The sequence below is a fragment of the Natator depressus genome, chromosome 1 (genome assembly GCF_965152275.1).
Source record: "Natator depressus isolate rNatDep1 chromosome 1, rNatDep2.hap1, whole genome shotgun sequence".
NCBI lineage: Eukaryota > Metazoa > Chordata > Testudines > Cheloniidae > Natator > Natator depressus.
Window position 1 is genome coordinate 224,459,315 of NC_134234.1, and position 18,660 is coordinate 224,477,974.

The 18,660-nt window shown below is 42.7% G+C and overlaps 1 protein-coding gene across 1 annotated transcript in view; it reads right to left on the reverse strand.

Moving 5' to 3' along the window:
• The window catches only part of NUP50 (nucleoporin 50), a 39,586-nt gene that overhangs the window by 15,316 nt on the left and 5,610 nt on the right, over nucleotides 1–18,660 (reverse strand). The window contains exons 2-4 of the mRNA XM_074936556.1: nucleotides 14,321–14,399; nucleotides 8,234–8,317; nucleotides 6,372–6,567 (exon numbers count right to left, since the gene is read on the reverse strand). Coding sequence (XP_074792657.1) covers nucleotides 6,372–6,567; nucleotides 8,234–8,317; nucleotides 14,321–14,389 — 349 coding nt within the window. The 5' untranslated portion in view covers nucleotides 14,390–14,399. The remainder of the gene's footprint in view (nucleotides 1–6,371; nucleotides 6,568–8,233; nucleotides 8,318–14,320; nucleotides 14,400–18,660) is intronic.

The following is an 18,660-nucleotide window of genomic DNA, read 5'->3' on the forward strand; positions in this document are numbered from 1 at the left end:
TCTGTATCTAACACAAGGGATTAGGGGAAAATAAAAAGGTTACTATCTTTCTGTAACTGTTCTTCAAGATGTGTTAGATATGTCCATTCCACACTTAGTGTGTGCACACCCTGCGTACAGTCACAGGACATTTTCCCCTCAGTGGCACCTGTTGGGGCAGGTCAAGAGCCCTCGGCTGTCATACACCACTGTCGCCCAGCTGCTCCAAAGCCCCCTCTGTTCCTTTTTGCCTGACAACTCCAATGCAGAGGGGTAGGAGGGCAGGCTGGGGAATGGACATATGCAACACATCTTCAAGAACAGTTACAGCATGTTAGTAAGCATTTTTTTTTTTAGTTACTGCACATGAGCATTCCACTCTGACTCAAGCTGTAAAGTAGGAGGGGGGATTGGAGCCTATGTACACACACACTGGAATACAACTTGTCCAAATTTAGCATAGTCTCTAGAGTGCTGAGTGATGGCATAATGGGATGCGAAGGTGTGCACCGAAGACCAGACTGCTGTTCTACCACTGTCCTGGATAGGGATTTGCATGAAAAATGACACTGAGGCCTCTTGCAAACTTGCAGAATATGCAGTTATTTTGCTCAGTGGAGAAATGCCAGCCAGATCAGAACATACATGAATACTGGAAGCTCTCCATGATAAAATTCTTTGTGAAGAGACTGGGAGACCTTTCATCCTGACTGCAGTAGCCATGAATAGTTGGGCTGACTAACGGAACTGTTTAGTCCTGTCTAGAACACGATCGCTCTAACAGCTAGGGCCGATTTGCCTGGTACTGAAGTTAGGCTTGCTTAAAGGTAATTTGCAAGGATTGCCTCTGAAGCAGTGTTCCCTCTGATTTTTCCCACACATGTGCAGAAAGAATTTAGTTACGTACACCAATATGGAGGTGATGTGTGACGCAACCTCTATATTGGTGCACGTAAAATTCATGCGGTGGGGGTGGGGCTGAGGGGTTTGGAGTGTGGGAGGGGGCTCAGCGCTGGAGCAGAGGGTTGGGGTGCAGGGGGGTGATGACTCTGGCTGGGGGCACGCAGGCTCTGAGGTGGGGCTGGGGATGAGGGATTTGGGGTGCAGGAGGAGTGAGGGCTCCAGCTGAGGGGAGGGGTTTGGGATGCAGGTTGCCCTGGGACTACGGCAGGGAGAGAGAGGACTCCCTCCAGCTCTCTCTTCCCGCAGCAGCTCCAGGGCTGGGCTGGGGCGCCTCTTCCCTGTCCTCTGCAGGTCCAGGGGGGCTGGGGCCAGGAGACGGTCACCTCTTCCCCCCTGCCCAGCAGGTTCGGGGTGGGGGGGGGAGGCAAGAGAAGAGAGAACAGGACTGGACAGCAGTTTGTTCAGTCTCTCTTTGTTTGGTGCATATACCATTCTGAGCCATGATTGAAGGCAATGCATGTGGAATCTTGTGTGACTTATTACAAAGGTGCCTGCCACCATGTACCCCAGTAGTTGTAGGCAATTTCTGGCTGAGGTCTGCGGGCTGGCCTGGATTGTGTTGATTTAAGACAGTTAAGGTATTGAACCTTTGTAGTGGGAGAAAGGCTCCTATGAATTCTAGATGCTGTACTGAGTTAGAGTTGATTTTTGAACATTCAATTTTTAGTTCCAGCTGCATGAATATATTTATAGTATTTTGCGTGGCTGATAGGGCATCAAAGGATCATGCCTGGAGTAGGCACTGGCAGTCATCTACATATGGATATCACAATTCCTAGTTTGCAAAGACGTGCTGCTACAACAGACAGGTTCTTTAAGAACATCCTGGGTGCAGATGATAGGCTGAATGGAAATACCTTGTAGTGAAAATGGTCTTGACCAAAGAGGAATCTCTGAAACCTACTGTGGGATGGCTGGATCATGATATTTAAATAAGCATCTAGCAGGTCGAGGGCCGAGAACCAGTCTCCCTGGTCCAGAAATGGAATTATTGCTGCTAATGTAACCATACTGAATCGTTGTGTCTTTACATATCTGTTGAGTGATCTCAGCTCCAGAATGAGTCTCCGTTCTCTGTTCTTTTTCGGGACCAGGTAGTATTTGAATCGAAACCCTTCCCTCTGTGCTGACTGGGAACTGGTTCTACAGCACTGAGATTTAGGAGAGGGTTTATTTCCTGACTTAACAGTTGCTCATAAGAAGGATCCCTGAAGGAGGGCGGAGAGGTAGGTAGGTAGGTAGGTAAGTAAGGAGGATGGAATTAACCATTGGAGATGATTTCCAGGACCTACCTTTCTGATGTTATCTTTTCCCAATTTGGTCAAAAACCAAAAAAAAAACCCCCAAAACAACCAAAAACAAAAACGAGGTGGTGTCCAAAAGGATGTAGATTAGAATTTTGCAACAACTGATCATGGGGGATGGGGTGGTAGCTCAGGCCCTTGACCTATGCATCAAAACTAATGTTTCAACATTGATGGTTGTGAAGTTGAGGTTTGGGCAGTTGCCAGTCTTGGTTTCTGCAGCAGTTGTCTCTTCCACTGGGGGTTTCTAGTGTCTCTGGGGTGGAGGGAACTGAGCAGGCTAGGATCTTTGTGATGTCTGAGATTTACTGTATTTCCTTTTCTGTACAGGTGTATAGATCCCCAGAGAACACAAAGTGGCTCTGGAATCTTTTAGTGTGTGGAGGGATTCATCTGTTTTTCCGCAAAGAGTTTGAATCCTTTAAATGGAAGGTCCTCCACAGTCATTTTGGACCTCTCTTGGGAGGCTAGAAAGGTGAAGCCACAAAGCTCTCCTCATTACCACTGCTGTAGATATGGAGCTGGCAGCCATCTCAGCCACGTCTAATGGGGTCTATAATGATGATTTTGCTAGAAGCTGATGCTCAGCAATGATGGCTTGGTATGGCTCTCTTTGATCATTTGGGAGATATTCAGTAGACACACTGAGTTTCAAATATTTGATATGATTGCTAAATATCAGGCCCTTGTGGTGAAATACAATCCTAAATTGTAGGGTTACTGATGAGTACAATTTCCTGCCAGATAAGTCCAGTCTTTCCAGTCCTTGTCATTTGGTGTTGATTTAGTGTGGTGCCATGTGCCACGTTCATTTACAGCATCTACCACAAGAGAATTTGGGTGTGGGTGGGAAAATAGAGTCCACATCTTTAGAGGGGACATAATATTTTTTTAAATCAGCCCTTTTACATGTGGGCAGTATTGTGGCTGGCGTTTGCCAGATGGTTTTGGCTGGGTCTAGTAGGGCCTTGTTGATAGGAAGGGCAATATCAGCTAATGACTCCTTCCCTTTCTGAGGGGGATCTGAAGTGAGTCCACTACCCTCTTGGTGAGTTCCTGAAAATGTTTGACAGTCTACCATGGTTGGTGGTGGAGGTATAATGGCTTCATATGGAGAGGATGAGGAGATGTTTGTTGCTGGAGGAATCTCCTTGTCCAGTCTGCTTCCTGGTCCTCAAAAGTTCCTGTTCCAAAAAAAGATCTGGGGGTCTAGAAAGGGAAGCTGAGGAAGATTGTCTCACATCAGGATAGAGGAAAACTCTCGAGATCCTAGAGAACTGGTATCTATAGGTTGCCCATGGGACCCAGTACAGTCACTGGGGTGGTGAGAAGTGGATAGGCCTGGTCTGTCATATTGATACTGTGGCTCTGTGACCATTTCTAGGTGACTGGTCTCTTGACATTACCCTGAGGACCTTTGCACTGAGCCTGAATATATCAGTCATCCTCCTCTTCTTCACTAGATAGAGGTGGAGCAGACTAGGAGGCTGATGGTGAGTGTCTTAGTACCGTGGGGAATTCAGGGGATAAAGACGTAATCGGTACTCCGGTGACGCCAGTACCAACTAATGGGGATTCAGGTGTTTCTGAAACCAATAAGTCTTTGGAGAAATGGAATTCCTGTGATACCGTGGTAGCAATCAGTACCATTAAAGTCTGCAGAGAGGGGACCATCGTTGTCAATGGAATCAACAGTACCTGTAGTCTTCTGTGGTTTGATGAGTGGCTAGAAGAAGGTGCTCTAGTCTTTTGGTACTGAGGCTCTCCTCGACTCCAGCAGTGACATTTTAGAGGAGCTAGTGTGCTCCCTACCACTCCTATCCTCTGACGGTATGGACGTCCCTGTGCCCTTCAGATCTTTAGGCTTACTGGCAGTTCCAGCACCTGAGGAGCCTACAGCTTCATGGGTATACAGTCACAGTTTGGTCAATACCAAGGTGGACGATTTTGTCAGGGATTTTTTTTTTCCTGGTCAACTCTTTAGTCTGGGGACTTGAAGCTCTCTTTTTTGAGGTTTTCTGAGAATCACCAGATTTCCTCTTTGAAGCCACCTGAGTGTGATGTCATGAGGGCACCGATGGGTGTGCTGGGAACTGTTGTTCTGCGGCGGTCCAAGGGAACTTTCCATCATGAGGAATCTGAGTTTCAGTTGACTGTTTTTTCTTGCCCTGGATTTTAATTTCAGGCAGAAAGTACACTTCTGTGGTACCTGACACTCTCTGAGGCAGTGAATGCAGTGTGAATGGCTCTTACTGACTGGAATAGCTTCTGTGCAGGACAGAGAGTGTTTAAACCCAGGGGAACCGGCCATGCCTCTTTTCGGGTTTCGCTTCCCAAAGGGGAAGAGATGACAAAAATCAGTTATGGACAGGGAGACAACTTTTCAAACCCCCATCCCCCAAAAAAAATTTAAAGGAAAAAGGACAGTATTAATCTAACGTAAACTCTACTAGCTATAGTATATACTGGAAGTACAGTTCAGAAATAAATTGTCACCTGGACTCTGCTAATGCTTCATTTCAGGCCAAAAGTGGTTGAGAAGGAACTCTGGGTGGCTCACCCGTGCAGCGCTAGATAGCCTTGAGACAGAGCACAAGACAGGGAGAGCGCATATGCAGGCCAACTGGGCACTGCTATCTAAAATCTCCAATCTGAAGCACAGGAATGTGGATACACCTACAGTGGAGCACCCATATGAACACTACTCGAAGAAGAACCAATCTTTCAAAATGAAAAGTTCCATCTTCAAGCAGAGAACATGCAAAGAATTCAATCCTAAAATAAGATGTGCACGTTTACAAAATATTGGAAAAATGCTGAAGCCACAAGACCTGTGTGCTGGAAAATATAATCTCAAAATAAACTGAACGAGTACCATAATGAAGAGCCTAGACTAGGATGAGTATTTTTGTTTATATACAATCTATATTTAAAATTATATTTATCTTATTTATAAAACATTCTCTTACTGATCAATTCACTAGAGAGCATAAAATCATACAGCTTTGGGAATCAATTATCCTGCAGTCTTCAGCTAAGATGTCCATAGCTCCACCTAGAGCTTCTATGGAGCAAATAGCCAAAATTTGTTTTAGCTCTTCATTCAAGGAAAAATGTAAAGGATGACCCCAACACCACCAGAAGGAAATAGGACACAAGCATTATGAAAACCCCAAAGTTGTCAGTTTGACTCCAGAAAACTAGAGCCAAAAGTATTTTTATACAATATACAAAAGATGGGTTACATTTGAATCCTATCATCTTTAGTTCCAAGTTTGCCTATAGGAAACTGCAGTACAGAAAACTGTTTCAGATTATTGTAGCCGATTTATGGATAGGTTTTCAGTAGTTGTCACAAGTTATTTTAGAAAACAATTATTGAATCAGGTGGCCAGAATCATGATTTTAACATTACTTCGAAAACACTATAAACACCATAATGGCTACATAAAAAAAATGGAAAATTCCCTTTGCTATGGTGGGCAATCCATAAGTATTTTAAAGTAACATTTCTCAGTGTGCTCAGTTTGATTTTAAGTAGATTAGCAATGTGTTTTATACATAACAAAATAAAAAATAGCATAGTTTGAAAGTCATTTAAATCTCTTCCCTTAAGATCTAAACACTATCTGATCCATCTTTCAATAATGAGAGTTGCAACTGAAGCAGTCACATCTGATGGGTTACTTTCACTGAATTTTATTCCTCTAAGTTGTGGAATTTAGGAAAAATGAGACATTCAAAATTAAAATGAAAATACTTTATCAGCAGGATTTCATAAACTTGGCATGCTATACCATGTTTCAGTCTTCCATTCCCATTCATTTTTTTCCAGAAAGCCTCTAACTTCTACATAATCTATTGCCAAATATGAATTAGTTTCCAAATGTCACGTTTGGAGATCAAACTGAGTATATGGACTTGCCCTTCCCACTTGTTTAAAGTCTTTGTAAGAAACCCAACAGAGAACAGAGTTTTTTGAAACTTACTTCTATTGTTACAATGAAAAACCGTCACTTAAAGTTTGGACCACCACTTTAGCTTAAACAAATAATTAATAACTTTGGAATTTCACTTACAAATAAATGTTATTTTATTTACAAATAAAAGTATTAGTCAACTTACCAAATGCAGGCTGTGCTTCAGGAGCAGTCTTTACACTAGTGAAAGAGGGAGTATTAGAAATACCACTGCTTCCATTCGACAGCCCTCCTAAAGGCTTCATTTCTGTACCGTTACCAAATCCAGTGAAGCCACCACCTCCTTTTCCAGAAGGTAAAACAAAACCTTTAAACCCTTTAAAAGCTCCTCCATTGTCAGACTGAAATAAAATAAATACAACCCGTTATATACGCACCTTACCCGCAAAAATGTTTTCATCTACTTAGTACTAATCAAGCACTACTGCAAAACAGTTCCAACAAAACAAAACAAAAAATTGTGAATGGTACCGAATCCCTTAAAACAAAAAACAAACACAAACAAACAAACATACTAGCGTTTGTCATTTACAACATTTGACAAAATCATTTTCTAACCACTCTATTTACAGAAATCAGACATCAATTTCCTTCCAGTTCGTACATGCTTTGTTTTCAACAAATATTTAGAATTACTGTGCCTTGGCTCAGGCAACTGACAATATGAGTACAAAGGTACATAACTAAGCTTAGCAGAATTCTATTTTTTTAATTTCAACAGATTTTTTTTAAAGCGTTTTTTAGATCTATTTAAATCTTCACAGTTGTCGGAAATTGGGGGAAACGGAGGTCAGACAATTAATGACAGACGCTGATTCAAAAACTTAAAGCTCTATAACTATTAAAACTAAAATTGCCAATATCACGTCAAAATATACAAAATAAATATCCTTAAATCAAACTGTTTTCAAGCAACATTTTCCTTACTTTGACTATCTGTAAATTTTGAGTATTATAGACAAATACTTTTGCGTTGGTGCACACGTATGGTGAAAGACGTTTATTGACATTTACCAATAAAAACCTAATCCTTCCAAGCCTATATATACACACACCTCACCTTGAGAGGATCAGAAGAGCTCATACAACTAACTAAATCATCAGAATAGGAAGACAAATTTGAGAACAAAATCTTCAGGATTAGTAATGAATGAGTAGGAAAATGCCCTATTTTAAGAAGTACATGTTGTACAGTATGTGGAAGTCAGGCAGGAAGACATGATGTTAGTAATTAAACATTGTACTAGCATTGCTGATAAACACAATTTGATCTACTCCCACAGCAAGAATGTATCTTGCATTAAAGAACCATTAATAACCTGCTTTGCTGAACACATGGAAACCTAGAACTACATAATTTCAGATAAAAACATAGAAAAATTTATTTCCCACACATATACCTTCTGCCTGTTTCCAGAAAAGGTCTCCAGAATTTTTTAACATCGGCAAAATTCAATGTTTTTTCCCCTAACCTCATCCTCATAAATGGCTGAAATTTCAGCCCAATGGTTAAAAGTTTAACGACATTATAGCAATTGAAAATAGAGTATTTCAGGAAATGTCTGGTAACCTTAATAATAGGCAAGTTTATCAGCCCTCCTCTAACACTAAGTTATTAAAATCTCCAAAATGTTCCCATTGTTGGAAAACTGAAGCTATTCAAATGCTTGGTTTCTTTTGTCTTTAGAAATACTAGTTAGTTGTCTATAGTGCAAATTCAAAATGCTTTAAAGAACTTTCATCCTTTTCTGACCATGGCATTTGTACTGTCTATATCCCATTCCACCCTTACCATTGCTATGTGGACAGTTACTGAAAATACCTTCTGCAGCAAACAGATTCCTGTATTTGAACAGTGTCCACTATAGTACCTTTTAAAAAAGCTTGCTATACAAGTTAAATTACAGGGGAAATGTACAATACATAATCATGAATAGAGCACAGGTGGCACATTTTTCAGTATTAAAGATTGAGTGTGTAACTATATTAGTCTTAAATGCTAGTTACCTCAAACCCAACATTTCGGCGCTTTGCTTTCTTAATAGCTCTGTTCTTCAGGACTTCTTCACTAGCCACTGAGAAAGTTCCCACCTGTAGGAAAAGTACAAACTGTGCAATGCCTGGTGAGGGTCTGAACATGCAGGGTCAAAATACCCTGGAAAGAAACCTACTAGTGGTATTAGTCTTCTGCGTACCAGCAGTTGTAAAAACGTAAGAATGGCCATACTGGGTCAGACCAATGGTCCATCTAGCCCAGTATCGTATCTAACAGTAGCAAATGCCACGTGTTTTAGAGGGAAAAAAAAGAACAGGCAATCATTGAATGACTTGTTTCCTGTTGTTCACTCCCAGCTACATTGCCAAACTCCCAGAGGTCAAAGCTTCACAAACAAGAAGTGGAGAATAAAATGATAAAGAAAAAGGAAGAAAGTGTGTTTTTAATAGTGGAAAAGGAACATTGATTTTATGAGCATTTATCTTATGAATGACTAGTAATATGAACAATTTTTCTGCTGTGCAAGTCATCTTTCTGCTGCCAAATGTGACTTCAATCCTTCAGCTGACATTCAAGCAATTGTACAGGTTTGAAGAGCCTGAGTGATTTGGCAGCAAAGAGATGCAGTTCCCTAAAATAGAGGAACACATTTCTCAGAAAGAAAAGAATCAGGCATGCTGTATAACATTTGTCATCATTATGTACCATATCACTGAACAATTAACTGACGTACCAGGCCTGCTGTAATTCTGAGATGTTCAATTTTATAAACTCCTCAATCCCCAAGTACTTCATAAAATAGAGATTCTACCATAAATAAAACTATTGTAAAATGATGCTATCTGTTACAGTGCAGACCAATTTGGGAACAGTGCTTTAACACTTTTCCAGTATGAAGGGAAAGTAAGCTGAAAAAGCCAGATATGTTGTTTGACAGGACTAGGCTGTCAGATATTTGGGTGGTTAGCTGGAAGTTTGAAACTACCTTCACATCCATCTCTCTCATATCATTCATTTTACTTCCCTTCCTCACAAATCCAGTTTGATTTCATTTTTATTATGGCAAATGAATGACTTCAGAAATTCAGCTCTTTGAGAACAAAGGTTACACAATATTGATGCTGGAGAAGTTAATCCCAAATCATTAGCAACTGCCTGCACTACTACTCTTGTGACCTTCATTTTGGCCCTGGCCTCTTCGATATAGATCGTGCGGGCCATAAGTCATCACCAATTTTCTGCAAGCTGTTGCATTTATAAGGCAAAACCTGACCACCACCACCACAGAATAAATGGAGGACTTTAATACAATCTGTTTCAAAAAATGTATTGGTAACTTTAGATTTCTCTCATTTTCTATTGGCCTAAGTTTTCACATTTTGAGTACTGCATAAGCTAGTATAACTTGTTTACAAATGATGCAAAAGTGCAGGTCTTAACATATTCTGACACTATAAATACTGATTCTTGCATCTCGGTGGAATGTGCTGTTTGACTGGTAGCTAACTGCTCCTACACTGACAGTGAGGAACTAAGCAAAGTGTTCCAAGTTAAATAACAAGAAACATAATTCTGAAGTTGACCCATATAGAAGCTAAGTGTGATTCGAACAGAAGTTCTGTACTTGGCTTTATCTATGAAGCCTCAGTAATGGCATAGCAGCCCACTCAGTGACTTCTATCTGTATCTCAAGCAGTCAAAGCAACGGTCCCTACCAAACTTGGATAAGTATTGTAAAAGCTTTTCTACTCCACATGCATCTTAAGAGCTCAAAACCCTTAAGCATTCTAACAAATTCACAAGTCTGGGTTCCCATTATAAATTTAACATCCTCTACTCTGTGCAAAAGGACTTGGGCTTCTGAGGAGGCTAGTTCCCTTCCTGTAATTCTAGCGACATAGCTAGAGGGGTGATCAGATTAAGGTCCCAGGATTTCTTAAAGTACACCTCTACCCGATATAACACAGTCCTCGGGAGACGACAAAAAAAAAATCTCACAGTGTTATAGGTGAGACCGCGTTATATCGAACTTGCTTTGGCCCCCTGTTCCTTGTTCCCTGACCACCCCCTCCAGAGACCCCAACACCCCTGCTCCCTGACTGCTCCAACCCCTATCCACACCCCTCGCCCCCTGACAGGCACTCACCAGCAGCGGCGGGAAGCAGAGCAACATGGCCCTAGCCCGCTCCACTCCACCACCTCCCAGCCACGGCGCTCCGTTTCCTGCCGCCGATGAGTGCGGGAAGGTTGGGGAAAGGATGCCCCCCGTACTCACCTGCAGCCGGAAGCGGAGCAACGCGTCCCCAGTCCGCTCTGCTTTCCTTGCCCTGGCCCCAGCTGTGTTGCTGGGGAGAGGGTTGGGGAAAGGTCCCGCACTCACCTGCGGCGGAAAGCGGAGTGCTGCGGCTGGGAGCTGGTGGAGTAGAGCAGGCTGGGGCCGGGCTGCTCCACTTCCCACCGCCAGTGAGTGCGGGGAGGTTGGGGAAAGGATGCCCCCCGTACTCACCTGCGGCCGGAAGCGGAGTGATGCGGCCCCTGCCCGCTCTGCTTTCTTTGCCCCGGCCCCAGCTGTGTCGAGGGGGGGTTGGGGAAAGGTCCCGCACTCACCTGCGGCAGGAAGCAGAACGCCACGGCTGGGAGATGGCGGAGTGGAGTTGGCTGGGCTGCTCTGCTTCCACAGCTGCCAGTGAGTGCAGGGGGGATTCCTTGCCCCAGGTGACACGGCTGGGGAAGCGGAGCAGGCTGCTCCTGCCCCCCCGCTAATCCCCCAGGCCACTCTGGGACTGCGGGGCCCCCAGAAGTGCCCCCCCCCGCAGCTCCTGCCTCCCAGACCCTGGGGGGGGCAGGGGGGAGCCCCTGACCGCCTCCGAGATCCTCTGCCCCTTATCCAACCCCTTAGCCCCGGCCCGGCACCCTTAACATGCTCTCAGAGCAGCGTGTCGGAGGTTTACCACGTTGTATGCGAACCCGCGTTATATCGGGTCGCGTTATATCGGGGTAGAGGTGTATTTTCTTCAGCCTACATGGCACACAGAAGATCAAAATTCAGCCCTTTTTTGGTGCAATCTATCAACTCCAGGAGGCCTTGTTCCTTTTATCATGACTGAATACACAGTCTTCTCCAAGACCAAAAGGAAAGTGAAATAGCTAGTGAACCCCATAACCTACATATATCAGTCCTATTTGAACAAGTGTAATGCAGGAACTAATCACTGTATAATACTATTAAAAAGTAGCCCCTGAAAAGGACTTAAATCAGGACATGTGAACTATTATTTTGTCTTCTGCCCTAAAGAAGCTAGAAAAAAGAGTTTGTTACCCCAACATGAATTCCTTTTAAACTGTAAATTAATAAGCCATCTGAACTGTTCATTTTCTTTTTCAACAAGTTACAGCAAACAATTAACTTCATTCCTTGATACATCTTGGAGACTGTGATAGGATATATACCCCATTCTAGCATTGAAAGGGTTAAATGTGGGTCTGCAAGACCAACTAACTGACCTGGCTGCACCTGGAGTCTGGGCCATCCCCAATTAAAGATAAATGCCAGGGCTGAGAGAGCTGGGTGGTTAGTACAAAGAGAGGAAGCTTGGGGTAGAAGGTGGCAGCTGCAGTCATTGGGGGGAGTCAACCAAGAAGTCCAGGGGGAGAACTGGCCTTGGGATCCTCTCAAGTAAAGCCATCTGACAGGAGAGAGACAGAGAATACTAGGGTGTGGAGCAGGCTCCAATGGTGAGGAATCCTGACAAAAGGGCAGGATCTGGAATTCCAGGGAGTGTACTCTTTGAGGTGTTCAGTGAAGAAATAGAGCAAGGGGAATATAAAAGAAACATGAAAGGTCAAGTCCATGGAGCGTGAATTTGGTTTAAGTTTATACTTCTGGTTGGGGATTTACTGGAGGATTCCAGGGAAGAGCCCTAAGAGTCCTGGCCCTGACAGAAGCGTGAACTAAGTGAGAGACCAGCTGACAGGTTACAGTATAAGCAGGACAGCAGCAGCAAGGAATCAAAAGGAACAGATTTTGCCTGCTAGTTACAGGATCTGTGAACTGGAACCCAATGTTCCAATGGCGGCTGTGATTGCAGAGCCCTTGGCCATTATCTTTGAAAACTCGTGGCGAATGGGGGAAGTCCCGGATGACTGGAAAAAGGCTAATGTAGTGCCAATCTTTAAAAAAGGGAAGAAGGAGGATCCTGGGAACTACAGGCCGGTCAGCCTCACCTCAGTCCCTGGAAAAATCATGGAGCAGGTCCTCAAAGAATCAATCCTGAAGCACTTACATGAGAGGAAAGTGATCAGGAACAGTCAGCATGGATTCACCAAGGGAAGGTCATGCCTGACTAATCTAATCGCCTTTTATGATGAGATTACTGGTTCTGTGGATGAAGGGAAAGCAGTGGATGTATTGTTTCTTGACTTTAGCAAAGCTTTTGACACGGTCTCCCACAGTATTCTTGTCAGCAAGTTAAAGAAGTATGGGCTGGATGAATGCACTATAAGGTGGGTAGAAAGCTGGCTAGATTGTCGGGCTCAACGGGTAGTGATAAATGGCTCCATGTCTAGTTGGCAGCCGGTGTCAAGTGGAGTGCCCCAGGGGTCGGTCCTGGGGCCGGTTTTGTTCAATATCTTCATAAATGATCTGGAGGATGGTGTGGATTGCACTCTCAGCAAATTTGCAGATGATACTAAACTGGGAGGAGTGGTAGATACGCTGGAGGGGAGGGATAGGATACAGAAGGACCTAGACAAATTGGAGGATTGGGCCAAAAGAAATCTGATGAGGTTCAATAAGGATAAGTGCAGGGTCCTGCACTTAGGATGGAAGAATCCAATGCACCGCTACAGACTAGGGACCGAATGGCTAGGCAGCAGTTCTGCGGAAAAGGACCTAGGGGTGACAGTGGACGAGAAGCTGGATATGAGTCAACAGTGTGCCCTTGTTGCCAAGAAGGCCAATGGCATTTTGGGATGTATAAGTAGGGGCATAGCCAGCAGATCGAGGGATGTGATCGTTCCCCTCTATTCGACACTGGTGAGGCCTCATCTGGAGTACTGTGTCCAGTTTTGGGCCCCACACTACAATTTATCCACATCCTTCTTGGAGAGAGTCCAGCGAAGGGCAACAAAAATGATTAGGGGTCTAGAGCACATGACTTATGAGGAGAGGCTGAGGGAGCTGGGATTGTTTAGTCTGCGGAAGAGAAGAATGAGGGGGGATTTGATAGCTGCTTTCAACTACCTGAAAGGGGGTTCCAAAGAGGATGGCTCTAGACTGTTCTCAATGGTAGCAGATGACAGAACGAGGAGTAATGGTCTCAAGTTGCAATGGGGGAGGTTTAGATTGGATATTAGGAAAAACTTTTTCACTAAGAGGGTGGTGAAACACTGGAATGCGTTACCTAGGGAGGTGGTAGAATCTCCTTCCTTAGAGGTTTTTAAGGTCAGGCTTGACAAAGCCCTGGCTGGGATGATTTAACTGGGAATTGGTCCTGCTTCGAGCAGGGGGTTGGACTAGATGACCTTCTGGGGTCCCTTCCAACCCTGATATTCTATGATTCTATGAATGTAGTGGGAGGGCCTGGGTTCCCCTAACAACTACTGTGGAAGGTGGTGTGAGGCCCCCCCCCGAGAAAGGCATAAGCACAACTAAGAGCCCTGAGAGAAGGACATGAGGACCACGGGACCCACAGTTGGGAGCTGAAGACCCTTTTGTAAGGACACTGGACTGCTATTTGTTGTACTCATACCCCAGAAGAAGTGGGACTAAAATATGACATGGCTGGAGGGCCAAGCCACAAGAAGAGAGACCATGGAAGGGCTGCAGCAGCTGTTGGCAGGGGGGCATTAGACGAGGAAAGAACTGCTATGTGTGGCTGCAAAAGGACACATCAGTGGTGAGTCAAACCTTCTACAGGGGCCTTTTATTACTCAATTTTTCCAACTTGAACTTTATTTTCTTGAGCTTTATCCAGTTTTACAGAATTAGTGTACCTCTTTCACACATACTTGTTCTATACCTCAGGGGAAAGACCTCACTGTTGGCTTTGTCACAGGCATTTTATTATCTTGCTAGGAAATGCAAAAAAATCTTTTACCTCCTCAGTTTCATCCTCCTGATCCCAATTTCTGTCAGTCAACTCCTTCTCTGCAATTCTCTTTGCCATTTTTCCACACCTGTGTAAGAGTTTCAGTAATCAGCAATTTGTATTAAGTGTCAAAGTGATTTTAAAAGGAACCAAAAGTTAGTTAGTTACAAACTGAAGATCAATAAAAACAATGGGAAATTTGAAGTTTTATCCAAAGTCATGTAAAATTGAAATGCACACTGGTGCCTCAATTTACAGCATGTCACATCACAGAAGATGAACGATAGTTACTATTTGACACTGTTTAATCAATATTACTATGACCACGCTGCTTTGTAAATCACGTTCTTATATATGAAAAAGCAGTTTCATTGCATCTAAAATACATACTGTAGAAGACTTGCAGAATTTTAGGCCAAATGTAAAAATTACTGACAAGTCAACATAAACATGTTGCCCTTTTGAAACCAAATTACGGAACCATTATTTATGAAGTTGGGGAAACTTGCACTTTGGTTCAAACACCAAACTGTTGTATAGGGCAGCATGACACTTCGAGTGACTTCTGAAACATACTGGGAGGGGGAAATTAGCTGTTCATATTTGTCACTCTAATGATCACTTTACTGGTCATCTCTGCAATATAAGAACCTTGTAATGTTTGCCAGGCATCGAATAACTGAAAGCTTCTGCACTCCAATTTAGCACAAAATGTTCTGAAAATGTATAAATCAAGCCTATAAATTTAACTATTTTGCCCATGTCATAAATATAAAGGGAACGCTAACCACCTTTAAATCCCTCCTGACCAGAGGAAAAACCCTTTCACCTGTAAAGGGTTAAGAAGCTAAAGATGTCTCCTCATTGGTCATTTTGGTCAGGTGCCAGTGAGGTTAAGATACTTTCAAAGCTGGGGGGGCGGGGGGGGGAGAAACAAAGGGTTCTCTCTGTCTGTGTGTTGTTTTTGCCGGGACCAGAGCAGGAATGCAGGTCAGAACTCCTGTAAAGAGTTAATAAGCAATCTAGTTAGAGATGCGTTAGAGTCTGTTTTGTTTAAATGGCTGATAAAATAAGTTGTGCTGAATGGAATGTGTATTCCTGTTTTTGTGCCTTTTGTAACTTAAGGTTTAGCCTAGAAGGATTCTCTATGTTTTTTGAATCTTACAGGGTAAGGTATTTACCATCCTGATTTTACAGAGGTGATTCTTTTACTTTTTCTTGAATTAAAATTCTTCTTTTAAGAACCTGATTGCTTTTTCATTGTTCTTAAGATCCAAGGGTTTGGGTCTGTGCTCACCTATGCAAATTGGTGAGGATTTTTATCAAGCCTTCCCCAGGAAAGGGGGTGTAGGGCTTGGGGGGATTTTGGGGGGGGAAAGACGTTTCCAAGTGGGCTCTTTCCCGGTTATATTTGTTAGACGCTTGGTGGTGGCGGCAGCAATAAAGTCCAGGGACAAAAGGTAGAACAGTTTGTACCTTGGATAAGTTTTAACCTAAGCTGGTAAAAATAAGCTTAGGGGGTTTTTCATGCAGGTCCCCTCATCTGTACCCTAGAGTTCAGAGAGTGGGGAAGGAACCTTGACAGCCCATATTGTATCTTGACAAAAATGTTTATAGATTTAACCGCAAACTCAAAACAAAATTCTCTAGAAATATATACAAGAATTTTTTATACAGAAAAGAGGTTTGTTGTGTCTCCCCCCACCAGTATTAGAGACAGGAGTCATTTTTACAATATCATACGACCCCAACAATGGAACCACAAGGGCAGAAGATATTTTTAATATATTAAAACCAATTATTTCCTTTTGTAAACAATCAAGTGCTTAAGTTACTAAGAAGCTTTAAAAAAAAAAAAGTAAAATGCTCCAGCACCATTACAACACAGTTCAATGAACTCTGATTCTAAGAAAATAAGAATGGCCATACTGGGTCAGACCAAAGGTCCACCAAACCCAGTATCCTGTCCTCTGACAGTGGCCAATGGCAGGTGTCCCAAGGGAACGAAAAGACAGGTTATCATCAAGTGATCCATGCCCTGTCACCCAATCCCAGCTTCGGGCAAACAGAAGCTAGGGACACCATTCCTGCCCATCCTGGCTAATAGCCATTGATGGACCTATCTTCCATGAATCTATTTAGCTCCCTTTTGAACACGGTTATCGTATTGGCCTTCACAACACCTTCTGGCAAGGGGTTCCAGAGGTTGACTATGCTTTGCGTGAAAAAATACTTTGCGTTTGTTTTGAACCTGCTACCTATTTTCATTTGGTGGCCCCTTGTTCTTGTATTATGAGAAGGAGTAAATAACACTTCCTTATTTACAGTCTATACCACTCATGATTTTATAGACCTCTATCATATCCCTGCTTAGTCACCTCTTTTCCAAACTGCAAAGTCCTAGTCTTATTAATCTCTCCTCATACAGAAGCCGTTCTATACCCCTAATCATTTTTGTTGCCCTTTTCTGAACCTTTTCCAATTCCAATGTATCTTTTTTGAGATGGGCCGACCGCATCTGCACACAGTATTCAAGGTGTGGGCATACCATGGATTTATATAGAGGCAATATGATATTTTCTGTCTTATTATCTATCCCTTTCTTGATGATTCCCAACACTCTGTTCGCTTTTTTGACTGTCACTGCACATTAAGTGGATGATTTCAGAGAACTATCCACAATGACTCCAAGATCTCTTTCTTGAGTGGTAACAGCTAATTTAGACCCCATCACTGTATATGTATAGTTAGGATTATGATTTCCAATGTGCATTACTTGAAATTTAATGTTGATAAATGCAATCTGCCATTTTGTTGCCCAGTCACCCAGTTTTGTGAGATCCTTTTGTAGCTCTTCGCAGTCTGCCTGGGACTTTTGTATCATCTGCAAATTTTGCCACCTCACTGTTTGCCCCTTTTTCCAGATTGTTTATGAATATGTTAAATAGAGCTGGGTCCAGTACAGATCCCTGGGGGACACCACTATTTACCTCTCTCCATTCTGAAGACTGGCCATTTTTTCCCATCTTTTAACCAATTACCAATCCATGAGAGAACCTTCCCTCTTATCCCATGACTGCTTATTTTGCTTAAGAGCCTTTGGTGAGGGACCTTGTCAAAAGCTTTCTGAAAAATCTAAATACACTATATCCACTGGATTTCCTTTGTCTGCATACTTGTTGACCCCCTCAAAGAATTCTAGTAGATTGGCGAGGCATGATTTCCCTTTACAAAAACCATGTTGAGTATTTCCCAACAAATTACGTTCATCTATGTGTTTGACAATTTTGTTTTTTACGATAGTTTCAACCAATTTGCCCAGTACTGAAGTGAAGCTTACTGGCCTGTAGTTGCCAGTGTCACCTCTGGAGCCCTTTTTAAAAATTGGTGTCACATTAGCTATTCTCCAGTCACCTGGTACAGAAGCTGATTTAAATGATAGGTTACAGATGACAGTTAGTAGTCCTGCAATTTCAAATTTGAGTTCCTTCAGAACTCTTGGGTGAATACCATCAGGTCCTGGTGACTTACTGCCGTTTAGTTTATCAATTTGTTCCAAAACCTTCTCTAATGACACCTCAATTTGGGACAGTTCCTCAGATCTGTCACCCAAAAAGAATAGCTCAGGTTTTGGAATCTCGCTCACATCCTCAACAGTGAAGATTGATGCAAAGAATTCATTTAGTTTGTCCGCAATGGCCTTATCGTCTTTGACTGCTCCTTTAGCAGCTCGATCATCCAGTGGCCCCACTGGTTGTTTAGCAGGATTTCTGCTTCTGATGTATTTAAAAAAATTGTTATTACTTTTAGAGTCTTTGGCTAACTGTTCTTCAAATTCTTTTTTGGTCTAATTATATTTTTACACTTCATTTGCCAGAGCTTATGCTCTTTTTTCTATTTTCCTCATTAGAATTTCTTTCACTTTTTAAAGGATGCCTTTTTGCCTCTCACTGCTTCTCACTGCTTCTTTTACTTTGTTGTTTAACCACGGTGACTCTTTTTTGGTTCTCTGACTTTTTTGTTTTTAATTGGGGTATACATTTAAGTTGAGCCTCTATTATGGTGTCTTTAAAAAGTTTCCACGCAGCTTGCAGGGATTTTACTTTTGGTACGGTACCTTTTAATTTCTGTTTCACTAACCTCCTCATTTTTGTGTAGTTCCCCTTTCTGAAATTAAATGCTACAGTGTTGGGCTACTGTGGATTTTTCCCTGCCACAGGGTTGTTAAATTTAATTATATTATGGTCACTATTACCAAGCAGTCCAGCTATATTCACCTCTTGGACCTGATCCTGTGCTCCACTTAAGACTAAATCAAGAATTGCCTCTCCTCTTGTGTGTTCCAGGAC